The sequence below is a fragment of the Rhinolophus hipposideros genome (assembly GCF_964194185.1).
Source record: "Rhinolophus hipposideros genome assembly, chromosome: 23".
Taxonomy (NCBI): domain Eukaryota; kingdom Metazoa; phylum Chordata; class Mammalia; order Chiroptera; family Rhinolophidae; genus Rhinolophus; species Rhinolophus hipposideros.
In genome coordinates this window covers 38,227,082-38,241,154 of record NC_138069.1, presented here as the reverse complement: position 1 = coordinate 38,241,154, position 14,073 = coordinate 38,227,082, and the positions used below count along the sequence as shown (strand labels likewise).

Genomic DNA, 14,073 nt, shown 5'->3' with positions numbered 1-14,073 from the left:
GTGACTAAAATTTTACAAAAACTGACAATATCAAGTGCTGGTGGGGACACAGAGCAAGTGGATCTTTCGTACATTGCTGGTGGGAACGCAAACTGGTAACAGCCGCTTTGGAAAATAGTTTGGCAGTTTCTTATAAAGTAAAACATACACTTAACATGCAACCCAGGAGTCTCACACGTAGGTATTTACCCAAGAAAAATAAAAACTATGTTCATACAAAAATCTGTACAGGAAGTTTACAGTGGTTTTATTCATAACTGACAAAAATGAAAACAACCCAAATGTCTATTCATAGGTGAATAAACAAATTGTGATATATCCATAAAATGAAATGTCATTGAGCAATAAAAAGGAAAACTACTGATACAATATGGGAGAATCTAAATGTATTACACTAAGTGAAAGAAGGTGGACTAAAAGGCTATGTATACTGCCTGACTTCATTTATGCAACATTCTGGAAAAGGCAAAGACTGTAGGGAAATGAAAACAAATCAGCAATTGCCAGAGGAAAAGGGTGGGGAAAGGACTCACTGTAAAGGAACCCAAAGAACTTGCTGGGGGTGATGCGACTATTCTCTATCTTGGTTCTGATGGTAGTTACACAACTGTATATCCTTGTCAGAACTCATAAAACTGTACACTAAAAGGGTGACTTTTACAGTAGGTAAATTATACCTCAATTTTTTAAAATTCCAAGATGCAAAAGATGAAAATACAACAGAAAGATTTAGTTTTCAATACCTCACAACTATGGCAACAGATTCCAACCGAGAAGTGATAAAGGCCTTCGTGATTTCTGGTGCATAAGTGTCTAATAAGTGGGGTTCAGTTGATTTCACAAAAGGAACTGATGCTACCATCCTTTGCCACAGAGTTAATAAATAATGAACACTGTTGGGAGCAAATTCCCAGTGCTACAAAGAAATAAAGCAAATGTTATTTAAAATGACATATCTTCCTAGAATAAGAACTACAGAGGCAAAATTACAAAAAACATAGATTTTAAAATTAGCTTTTACTCTGATTACATAACCAAAGAACACTTAACATAGCAAATTTTGTAAATGCAAAAAAGTACAAAGAAGAAGCCAATAATCTCTCATTATTCTACTAGCCAGGAATGATCACTATTAAAATGTTAGTGTACTTCCTTCTAATCTTCCCAGGAATAGTTTTTCACAGAGTGGATATCAGGTGGAAAATATGGTTTTAAAACCTTCCTCCAAATTTTTAAAAAGAATTTTCCCAAAAACCAATCTGTAAAAGCTTTCTTTTATTTCTTCACATAGATTCTACTACAGCTACTTAAACCATCCTTCAATTATTAGATATTTAGATGGCCTCTAAATTTTCATTATAAAAAATATTACAATGAAATTTTTTTTTTACCAAAAATCTTGCAATGAACATTTTTAGCAAAGCACTGTGAATAAATGTTTTAAAAAAGTCCCTCCAAACCTTACCAAGAAATTGTTTTAAAATTATCTACAGTTTAATACCAATTACATATTTCTATTTACCTGTAGGCTAGTAATGGTAAAATTAGCAATCAATCTGATAACTTCAGGATACTCCTTCACCATAACTAATTCTCCCAGCTGGTAATTTGTCTTTAAACGAGCCAAAAATCGACAAAATTCATGATAATTACCTGGATCAGACAAACCCTAAAATATGAGACCGAGAAAAAAAAAAGACTTTTAAAAATACTTAAAAACAAACAAAATGAATTATACCATCAATAAAATTCCAAAAGTATTTTTTTAAGTCTCCCAGTCAACTGGGTAGATATTAATGAAAACAATTCCTGCTGGATTTAATGTTGTCATCAATGATTAATAATAAGGAATGCAAGGTAGAGTCTTTGGAGAAAGCATTACACCATGATGACTAAATTATAATGTTTAGGAAGCCATTACATTACACAAAAAAATATGTGCCAACACAAGTGTGTGCGCATGCGTGCGCATGAGCGCTTAAAAATCAATAGAAGACTTGAAAAACATTTAAGATGAAAATAAGAATGGGCTCTTGAAACATGAAAAAGAGCAATACCAACTGGACTTAAGATAAATAGCATATGTGCACACACAAATAATGGAAATTTCCTTTAATTCAACCAATTTTTATTGAGTACCTACAGGCATTGTGCCCTCAAGCAACTTCCTGTCACTAAATGGAGAGTCATTCAAATAAATTAATGCAATGTAGAGCAGAAAGTTTAACAAAAATACAAGATATAGAGGTAACTTTTGGGCCAGAACAGGTTAGAAGCAAAGACCAAGAAAGGTGCCTCCAGTTGAAAGGGAGCTCTGAAAACAGAGTACAAGTGTATTATCTTTATAGATTGAGCACTTTGCACAGTAGCTGGCATGAAAACAGAATTCTAAAAGTATCTATTTAATATTGAAAGAGTTTCTAAGAAATTTCATTCAAATGAGCTCCATGAAAGAGTATAAAAGTGTCTAATTATTAAAGACAATTTACAAAAATATATTTTGTAGTCAGGTCTTTTAATACATGTTTGCAATTCTAAAATAATTTAATATTCAAACTAACTTACAACCATGAATCATCAATATGCAGATGTTGCAAAATCAATTAAGAGAATGATCTGATATTAGCATATTACCTTCCACATGTTGATTGATAATGATTAATAAAACAACTAAAATTTTTAATGTATATTGGTAAAATCCCATTTACCAGCAAAATATGTAAATTTTACAGTTATGCTAACATTAAAAAGGTAAAGCAAATGCCCAACATATAAAATACTCCTGGGAATAACCTGCAAAACCAACTGCTCTTTAAAAACACATTTTATTTATGTACAGATATTACATTCCCCCCCCCAAATTAGAAATAACCAAGAGACTTATATAAACCTCCTTAAATCATTTAATCTTTTATTTTTTATTAAAAATATTTATCATTTCTCACCAATAAACTTAGTCAGAAATTTTCTTGAATAATTTTATGTATATCATTTAACCCTTTAAAATCTGTACTTTCATCACAGATGAAAGGTCTTTAAAACCAAAAGCAAAATTAAAAGTGAAACAAAAAATTTTATCTAGGCACACAAAATCACTAATTAATAATGGCTGTACGATTCTCTGAAATGAATATTGCTATTGAAGCTTTGCAGTTAGTGTAGAGAGTAGATTTTAAAATCTACAAACTCTTATTTGTCCACAAGAGGGCAAAAGGACGTTATTTCATAATTTAAAGCCACTTACTCTAATGTTAACATTCAGATTTATACTAAGTCTTCCAGTTGAGAAGGTAGATATAACTCTGAATTAATCACTTCAGTAATTTAAGAAGTGCAAGCGAAGAAATGTATTACAATGGTAAAAGGAGAAGCATATAAAACATATAACTTCTATTCATCTAAAAGAACGGAAAAAATAAAAGAGGAGGAATATAGAGGTCTGTCAGGAAAACATCCATTTTTAAAAACTGTCCATTTCTACTACAAATGAGATATAAGGAAGATGAGTATGATACTTCACATTTTCTTCCAGAATCATAATAAAGTCGTGAGTTTATTATGCATCCTTCAGCAGAGAAACTGTATTTCCATATGCTAAGCATTAATTAAATTACTTCATAAATACCTGAGGGTTTTCAAGTATTCTTTTTACTCCCTTAATTAAATTACCAAGGTACTTGGCACGTTCAGGACTGCTAAATAAGGACCTTCTTGTAGAAGCAAACTGAACTAAACATGAAAGTGCCTAAAAAAGGGAACAACAAAATTCATTTCAATTTTTAAAGTTAACTATCGCCCCATGTAAGAAACACTAGTCTTTATATATAAAATATTCTTTTAATTTTCGTGATTAAAGAAAGCATTTAGAATTAAGAAATAACGAAAGTTAAGCATTTAACTATCCATCACCACTACCAGCCACAACCCTTCAACCTCACCACGAACATTCCTATTTGTGTATTCTCCTCTAATAATTTTTCACATATTGAGTATGCCAGCACAGAGCCTGGACATGGACTCAAAAGGGTTCCAACTGCTCCTGATGACCAGTTCTGTTTGCAAGCCATGAACCAGATGTTCTACCAAAAAGAAAATATGGTTTTGTGGTAAAGTATGTTTGGGAAATACTGCACATTATGCATTATTCCTCTAAGTGGGGAAAGACTCCTGTAGCCTTAATTAATCTAGCATGTCCCAAATGTATTTTGTGATAGATTTTACCATTCATTAGTATCTTGTGGAACAATTTGGAAAATGCTGCCGGAAGAGTCAGATACCCTATAAAAATTCCTACAGAGTATCTTTGGCTTAGTTCTTCCTAAAGTTAATATTTTACCAGACAATTTTACTAGACGGGTTCTTAATTCTACCACGGGTACCCACTGAAGTCTGTTTGTTCATTAAGTGAGAGGCCCAAAACTGGCAATTTTCAGGCCAAACTGACCCACATATTTTTTGTTTTGGTCCACATACACTGGCATGCCACTTTTTAAAAAAAAATTAGAATTTGCTGTGAATATTTAAATATTTTAATTCCACACAAAATGTTTGGCTCTCTTGGCAAGGGTGACAATAGGGACAAAAATCAGAGGATGGCTTTTTAAGATGTTCATCAGTTTGCCATAGTCTTTATTGTTAAAACAAACAAACAAAAAATCTTCCTTAGGCAATTCTGATATGCACATTTGGAACCCACTAGTATATTAAAAAATGCCAGTATTTGGGGGTCAAAAACACCATAGTTTGACTTTCCAATATTTAGTGTGCTGCCCTAGACAAAGTCACGTAAGCCAGTCTGGGTCTGTTTCTTTGTCTATATAGTGAGGATAGTAATTCTTACCTTGCAGGGCCACTTTGAGGATAAAGTGAGATAAGCACCATGCAATGGGGCATGCCCAATAAATGTTACTTTCTCTTAAAGTAGCTCTTTCCACTTTATTTTTAAAGAACCAGTAGCTTGTTTGTTTTATCCCAAAATGTAATTGTACATGAAACGATGGTTTTTAAACAACTGAAAACAAGACTATTCTGGTTCTAATATAGAAGGCTGAAGCTCTCTGGCTCCCCCTGGAAACACGAGTGTCCTGTGAAACCCAGTTTAAAAACCTCCATCTTAAAATCCTAGATTCAAGAGCATAGATTTTTTTTTTTAAGTATTTTTGTGAACCTGTTTCTCCCTCCTAGGCAATAGCTCATCAAAACAAACATACCACTGATATGTACTTTAAATCTGGAACACCTTTTTTCACGAAATGGCAACATCAGAATTCCCAACTTTACTTCGACAAGCTTAGATGTTAAACTAACAAGTTTTCTTTTTCTTTTTTATTAAGTCTTGCCTGGTATCTGTTCCACATTCCACAAAGATGGGGTTCATAGTCTCAAAGTTCTAAATAACCAGCGTCTCAATAATTTTTAATCACATAATGGAATTTGATTCAAAAATAAATGAACAACTGGAGTGATGAGCACAAAATGAAATGAGCAGATCCCCTCTGTTTCTCATTCAGAGATATCTGATGGGGGCTGCATGGCCTGCCTGAGACATGGAGACAGGCAGGGTTGAGCAAGAGCGAGAGAGAGAGAGAGAGAGAGAGAGAGAGAAGGGAAGGTAACAGAGCGGGTGACCGACTACTAGATTGAAGCCCAGAAGAAGGGATGAGGACTGAGTAGGAAGTAAGATATACTTAGAGGTTGACAGGTTGTCTTGGCTCCGGGCAGGAGCTAAATCAACAGTTATTGGTTCTGGGTTCACCCATGCAATGGGATGCACTGCTGACTGTAAATAGGATCTGACAAATAGCTTAAACAATACAAATCCCAGAAGATGTAAGAAGTTCCTGTGTGAAATAAACCCAATCAAGAATATAAATAGAATTTTTAAAAGTAAATCTATACTACCCTTAGAGAAAAATCACAGGTACTTTTTAATGAAATAATAAATGATTTTTACTTACTAACTGAGATAGCAGTGGTGGAAGTGAATGATACAAATTGAAGAAAAGATCCAATGTTTCTGGTTCCAAGAAAACTGGAAAAAAAAATTTTTTTCTAATACCATTACTTTCAATTCTGCGACCTTAACACAGTAAGACATCAAACAAACAAGAACTCGAAGACCTTTGCATGTGGCCACTCTTCCTAGTTAGGCTTAATTTTTTTTTAATTCCTATCTTCCTTTGAAAGATGAATTAATATAGAGATAGAAATTAACTATATAAGATGTTGCTTATTCTATGTAGCATCTACAGTTCTTACTGGGAGAATCTTTGTAACATTGTCTTTTCTTTGAAAGTAATATAAACATTTAAAAATTCAAATAGTATCAAAAGTAACTAAGTATATAATAAAAAACAGCTGTACCCTACCATGTTTCAACTACCTTTCAACTTTTAGATATATATGTTTCCAAATAACATACTATGTTACTATTTATTTGTTTTACTTGAGATAGTAAATGAATTCCTGTTACAGAACATGAAGTGTTAGCTGTCTAATCACTAATCCCACCACCCCCACCACGATACAACCTTTCTTAAAAATCTGTCCACTATTATAACAATTGGAGATTAAATCAATTCTAAGTGTTTACATTTATCATTACTGTGTAAGTCATGGTAACAGCTGAGCCAAAAAGTACACTATGATTATATCACATTTCTAACACTCTCTGTCTTTAATCATAGCATCTTTTCTGTGCTTAGTTGTTTATCTGTCATTAATTCTTTCCAAACACTCTGACAGATTTACAAAATGTTTTTCATGCCCTTTTCCACGTGCTCAATAACATCAAATAACATCATTTCCATTTTCCCACCCTTACCTCCCAGAGCCTTCAACTTGGACAGGTTATTCCTAAATTTGTTATGTAATTATCTTTTTATTTTTTTTTTGTCATCTTGGGTTGAAGCTCTGTTTTTCCAAACCCCATATCTTCTACTTTCTTAGCTTGTATCTCAAGTAGCTTCTTGAGAGCAAGTACATAACGGATACATTTCAGGAGGCTCTGCATGTCTGACAATGTCTTTATTCTATCTTACACTTGATAATTTCAGTCTAGTTTGAAAATAATTTTCCCTCAGAAGTCTGAGGTTATTACTCCATTGTCTTCTAGCTTCCGGTGCTGCTGTTGAGAAGTTTAATATCATTCTTGATCCCAATCCTTTGTAGGTGACTTACTTTTTCTTTCTGGTAGATTTTAGGATCTCCTCTTTATCCTTGTCATTCTGAAAGGTCATGATTATGAACCTTAGTGTATATATTTTTTTCCTTCATTACGTTGGGCACTTGATGGGACCTTTCAATCTGAAAATTTATGTCTCAGTGCTACGAACATTTTTGGTATTATTTGTTTGCAAATTTCCATCTGTTTTTCTGTCCTCTTAAACTCCTAACACTCAGATGCCAGACCTCCCTAGTTTCACGCTCTTGTTAATGTTCTTGTATTTTTATATCCTATCAAATCTCTCCTTGTTTTTTTTTGTTCTTCTTTCTGGGATATTTCCTTAACTTTATCTTCCAACTCTTTCACTGAGTGTTTTACTTTGGCAACCATCTTTTATATTTGGAACATTCTCTGAACGTTTCTTTTTTAAAACAATATCCTATTCTTGTTTCAGGGATGCATTACCTTTTTTAATCGCTCTCAGGATACTAAGTACACCTTTATAAAGTTTATTTCTACACCTCACTTCGTCTCCATCTCTACTAACTCTCCTCCCCTTTTTAAAAAGTTTTTGAGATAATCAGATTTATATGTAGTTGCAAGAAGTAACACACCCTTTACCCAGTTTCCACCAATGGTTAAGTTCTAAGAAAACTACAACACAGTATCACATCAGGAAGGTACACTGACACAAGCCACCCATCTTATTCAATTTCCCAATTTTACATGCACTCGTGTGTGTGTGAGTGTGTGTGTGTGCGCTTAGTCTGTTTAATTTTTATTAGATGTATTGGTTCATGTATTCATAACGAGTCGTGATATGAAGTCCCTGTTGTTTGTTTTAGTCTCTAATTTCCATATTTAAAGTTTTCACAAAATCTGTGGTGTTTCTCTACTGTATCTGATATTCCTGAATGCAAACACTCTCCAGTTTAATTTCTCAACAGCTCTGGTCTTAGGAAACCAGAGGGAGCGTACAACCGAAAAGAGAGGTGCATGGGTGGTGGAGGAGATCCTGGGAAGCCTGTGCAGAACTTATTACCAAGCCCCGTCAGCCCCTTTCCCCACTTCTGACCTCAGGAATACCCTAGAGGCATCATCTTTCCGGGATACGTGAGAGCAAATCAGCTTGCTTTTTGTGGTATCCCTCTCTGTAAGAAAGTAAGTTGCAAATCTGCTCTGCTAAGTCAGTTACTCTATTTCATTCTCTTCCTAACTACGAAAAATATGATGTCACTTGCCAGGTGTTGTACCCTCTCCCGCTCTGTTTATCTGAAAGTTTCAAAACAGAACTCCTCATTTTCCCTCCCCAACTTGTTTTGCCCCTGATTCTAGAGCTGTCTTTTCTTTGTTCCAAAATCAAAATACGGATGTTACTCTGATAGGACTGGGGAAAACATTTCGATACTCAGTATTGGCAGCTATCCTGGGTTACAAATCCTTTGCACCCGTGTGACTGCCTAGCACAAGACAGAGATAACTGTCCAGAGGCGACTACATCGCTGTGCTGCGTGCCTTTCATGCCGACCATCCCTCACACAGAACTTTCTTCTTACTTGTTCTCCAGGTTGTGGGGATCTGCACTGTGCACAGATCATCAGCAGACTCGTCGGCTGCACTGCCAATGAAGTCGAAGTTAAGGCAGTTGAGGACCAGTTTCAAGACCTGCATTACTAGACTTTGTTGACTTTGATCCTGAAGATTTAAAGGTTTGGCCAACACCTGAAAAAAGTTCAAAGTTAAATGAAACATTGTGAAATGTCAATAAACACATTTTCACTTCACTAATTTAAATCTCTTCAATGCCAAAGTAAAATTAGCAAAAAAAAAAAAAAAAAAGAAAAAGAAAAAAAGTTTATAAAGTTATCTGGTTGTATTAGAAAAAAATTTTAAAATTACTATCAACAAAAATCTACAAAAGACTATTCACAAATTTAATTTTGTAAAAAGTGGGAATAAAAACTTTTACACTTACCTATAAATTGTAGGTTACTTTCTAAAGTTTTAAGTGGTAACTTTAGGACAACACTTTAAACAGCACAAAGTACAAATGTAAGCGATTCACTCGCTCAAAGGTTTCTTGGAAGGAGCTGAAAATATCATGTTCTTCAAGAAAAAGTGGGTAACTTCATGCATAAAGGATCCCTATTCCGCTAACAAAGGTTCTCAGAGCCATATGAACGTGGGATGACATTCACAAGCTTCACAAGCTTGTCCTCCATAATCTTGATCCTCCCACCTCTCCCCCTCCCCACAAAATGGCCATTCTAACACAACCAGAATAAATTGTATCTGCTAGAAATACATCATGAAATATTTTTTGGGGGAAAATGATATAAAGTTTGGGATTCTGCTTCAAGAATAACTCAAGAAGAAATAAAGTGGTAAGGTGAAGGATAGAGATGAAACAAGACTGGCCGTGAGTTGTTACTGGCTGGTGGGTCCAAGGGAGTTCATTATACAAAGTATATCGATATACTTTTGTATATGTTAAAATTTTCCAAACTAAAAGAAAATTTTTTAAATAATAGAGGGTCTTTCAGTCTGGACAAATGTGAAAAATACCATATTACTACACGATAGAATTGAAATAAATAAAAATAGTGACTAGTGAAACATACTTTGGGAAATGCTGTATCACACCAATTAACAAGCTTGAGCAGCATGATAGAGACCCTACATTACATAAGAACACAATATAATTATAATTGTAAATCGTACTATCCCCATCCCTAATGATCAACAGAGCACGAAGTAGCGAATGAGGAAATAGTCTTTTGCAAAGAAACTATTAAAGTCAATCATCTTGGCTCAATTATGAATAAATATTGATAGCTGATGAATTAGGAAAATGTACTGCATTTTATTGTTCATCTACACCCCATTAAAATGTGGGCAAGGCAATGAAGAAACTAAATCTTAATTAGCTTCTGCAATAAATCTACAGCAGAAAGGCAATGAAACTACTACTTAAAGACAAGTTACTAAATTCCTTTTGGATTTTACTTTATTATATCCTCAGTGAATTTTTTGGAACTTCTTACAAATTTGTGCAAATCTACAGTACTTAAGCTTGTCCACTACAACTCTTCGAAAGGTGGAGGAACGAAGGGAGGAGGATTTATTTGAAATTCTTTTAAAACTTAAAATTTCCTAAATATTGATTTAGTAAATAACTTACCTCTTTTAGAAGAGAGCATGCTAGCACTAAAATGTCTTTGAGAGAAGTATCACGAAATGAGGTAGCTATTTTCCTGTGTTTTGCAGAAGGTCTAGAATAATCGACCTAAAAAGATCAAGATGAATTTATTTAACCAGACTTACCAAACAGCACAGCAAAATCTGACTAAGTAAGAAAAGGGATGGAAATAATCATTAAAGAACCATAAAGTATAGCGCTAAAAGGACTTTGAAAATCTACTGGGACAACTGATTTGCTTAAGGTTACTCAAACAATTAATGGTATAGCCATGGTTAAAACACAAGTGTCTGGATTGTTTCAACTCCGTGTTCTTTCTAGGAACTATGCTGATCCCCAAACTAAAACCCAGAATTGGCTGTACTTTCAGAGGAAATATAAACACATATTATAAAATAATAGGTAGATACTAAGACTATCAATTCCTGAACTATGCACCGTATTTCACATTAGGCAACTAACAATTTCCCTGGCCTCTGGATTCCTCCTGTAAAATGAGAAATCTCTAACATAATCTTCAAATTCTAACTTTCTGTGAATCAGCACACTGAATAAGTTACACAAAATTTCTTCTATATGAAACTGATATTTCTATATACACCAGATATGTCACTGGTTTCATATATCCTTGGTATTCTAAAAAGAAACCGAGGCAGAAATTATAAGTAATCAGAAATATGACATTACATAAGCAATAGTATGTTCCCTCTGAATTTTTATTAGTTAACGACAAATAATTTCTTTTTTTAATGACAAATAATTTTTAAGAATAAATTTACCAAGGCTAGTTCTTGAGCCTCTAAAATATAACATGGTCAAAACTACACTATTAATACCATTCATATTCTCACTTATCAATAGGAAACAGCAAACACAGCTGAAGTATGATACCCAATCATTGACACCCATGGACTACAGTTCCTATAGCATTCCTTTTGCTATTTGGAATATAATACAGCATTTTCCTTACTATTGTTTATAAATTTGAAAAAAGTAGTGAGCTCGAAATTGATTATTTTACACTTCCTAGGCTCCATCATACAATTTAGACTACACTTAAGTGCCACTTAGTTATAGAATCATGAAACATAACAGAAATTCAAAGTGATTATAGAAACCAGTCCCTGGAATCTGTATCCAATATGTAAGATTTGCATTAGCATTTCCAGCATTCCTCCCTTCTTTCAAATCAAACTTCTGTTTGTCTCTCCTATAATACTTCCCTCAATATATAAAAAAAATTTCTCCTTAATACAAATTAATAATAGTATACACCACTATAATAGCAATTTATGAAATACTCTTCACATTATTTCACTGAATCCTCCAAATTAACCTCTGAAATATATATTATCCTCTCTTTACATATGAAAAACTTAAAGTTTGTAGACACACTATCTTAGACCAACCTCTCATTACCACGTCTGGAACATGAAGGAGCATTTGTACAAAGTAGGCTGTGTGCTAACAGTTTGCCTCATCTTAGTAAGTTTCATGGAAGGTTTCATTCTCACTTTACACACAGTGAAATACAAGTTTAAAGATGTTAGGAAGTGTGCACCAAGTAGTAAGCAACAGAGCTAAAATGCTAATCCAGGTCTTATTTCAGAGTTATCTTCAAAACCGACATGTGTATTTCACTTGGGTTACTCATTTAGATCCCCAATTTTCTGAGAAGAGGAACTGCACATTTTCTACTGCATACCTATGCCTCTACCATGCAGGCAAAACACATTTTACTTCTTGATGATTATATATTGAATATATTCCAGGAGCAGTAGACGTGGCTTCTAAAAAAGCAGGATAACATATAATACTCCTAAATTTTAGGAAACCTGAAGTTTAGATCTTTTTCTTAAAAGATCTTCCTGTAATTGATGCTACACAAATTTACCTGGATCATATCTGACAGCTATAGTATTCGATATTCATCATGCATTTACATCTCCCTACTGCCTGGCTAATAAGTACTTAAGAAATTCTAGTTTAATTATAAATGCCATAAAATTAGACTGAGCGAAATATCTCCAGAAGCCATACATTTTTTGCCATACAAACCCAAAATCACACTTCACACCTTGAAGCTTTTTTCAAAAGCCACTTAGTTCTACAGAAGACAAGCCTGGAACATCTTGTACCAGAAAGTAAGAAAATGTTCAAAGAATGGTAAGTAAGTATCAAATGGACACAGAAGTTAGCTTAAAAGGGCTCCTACTGGCCAAATCTGGGAATATTGGAGCATCAAAATATAATGTCAGCAACAAACCGTAACCTATTCAATAAAATAGGAAAACCAGGAATGTCGCAACATGGGCAGTGAGGGTACAAGAAGGGGCGGCTTTGGGTTAAGTTTTTAAGAAAGAAACATACAGAGACTTAATGCAGTTTAAATCTCAGAAGGCCAGGGGTCTCACAGTTCTGAAAGACTGGAGCCCAGAACAAAGCCGACTGGAGGCTTTTATTGATAAGTATACAAGGGAGTAGCAGTGTTTTGGGCACGGTCTGTGAGACTCACTTATCACATTATAGAAACAACCCAAACCAATTATGTTGATTGTCAAACAGCCGAAGCAGAAAGTCCTTGAGGTGAGGTATGTAACTCTTTTAAGAGACATATATCACATGTTGAAATTATTTCACAGAGCTGAGCAGAGAGAGCTTAATCGTATCACTCTCAAGACTTTTCTCCCAATTAAGTGAGAAGGGAAAGCCAGAGTCAGCAGCCGCTTTGCTCAGGCCGGGGGAAGGGGACACAAGGCCTCTTCCCAAATCTTTCTAAGGCAGCTCATGGGGGTCTCCATGGGGTTCCGCGTTTCCCCCCAGGCGTGGGGGATCTTACTCGTCATTGGACGCAAACCCTCTTTTGGAGACTAAATAGAGAGAAACATACAGTCCCAGAGATGCACCGTCTCACAGACTCTTCTTTTCTTAAGGAAAGACACAGGGGGCGGGGGCAGTCTGCTAGGCTGCTGTGTGACAACACAGGAATCCATACTGATATAAATAAATAAATGAAGAAACTGAGAAGTTTGATGAGGAGTGAGATATTTCAGTCTTAAAGTACCTCCCCACAAAATTCTTATTATTTACAAAGGGGAAAGAATAAATCTACAGTTGGAGAAACCTGGTAGAGACAATCTTAATTGAGCAAAGTGAACTTCATTAATAATGCAACAAATCAAATCATGTGCTTCCTGATAGGAGGCAATGAGAAGACCAGTTATCATTCCCAAGATATTTCTAACAAATACGCATAATCTGAATCTAATAATGAAGAAACATCAGATAATCCCAAATTGAGGGACATTTTACAAAACAACTAGCCTGTAATCTTCTCAAGTGTCAAGGTCATGAAAGTGACGGAGAGATTGTACAATTTTTCCAGGTTGATGAAGACTAATAAAACATGCCAAATAAATGAGATGCACTATTCTAAACTCATTGCTTTCTGGAACAAATGGTGAAACTTGAATACAGTATGAGGATAACAGTAATGCGCCATTTAATTTTTTTATTTTAATAGTTGTATTGTGGTTACATAGGCAAATGTCCTTGCATGTAAGAAACACACTAAAGTATTCTAGGATCATGTCAGCAAGTTAGTATCAAATGGTTGAAAAAAGAACTTCTTTATATTGTAGTCCAAGTTTTCTACAAGTTCAAGATAGGTAATTAAAAGTAAAAACAAGTTGGTTGCTCTCTGAATCAC

General features: G+C 34.5%; 1 protein-coding gene across 5 annotated transcripts in view; it reads right to left on the bottom strand.

Moving 5' to 3' along the window:
- RANBP17 (RAN binding protein 17) overlaps positions 1–14,073 on the bottom strand; it is a 255,244-nt gene that overhangs the window by 219,728 nt on the left and 21,443 nt on the right. For 3 of the 5 annotated variants that reach the window (XM_081035898.1, XM_081035899.1, XM_081035902.1), the window contains 6 exons: positions 10,347–10,451; positions 8,722–8,887; positions 5,958–6,031; positions 3,626–3,745; positions 1,523–1,669; positions 744–916 (listed from right to left, as the gene is read on the bottom strand). In XM_081035898.1, coding sequence (XP_080892024.1) covers positions 744–916; positions 1,523–1,669; positions 3,626–3,745; positions 5,958–6,031; positions 8,722–8,887; positions 10,347–10,451 — 785 coding nt within the window. The remainder of the gene's footprint in view (positions 1–743; positions 917–1,522; positions 1,670–3,625; positions 3,746–5,957; positions 6,032–8,721; positions 8,888–10,346; positions 10,452–14,073) is intronic. The other 2 variants (XM_081035900.1, XM_081035901.1) reach the window with 1 other exon arrangement.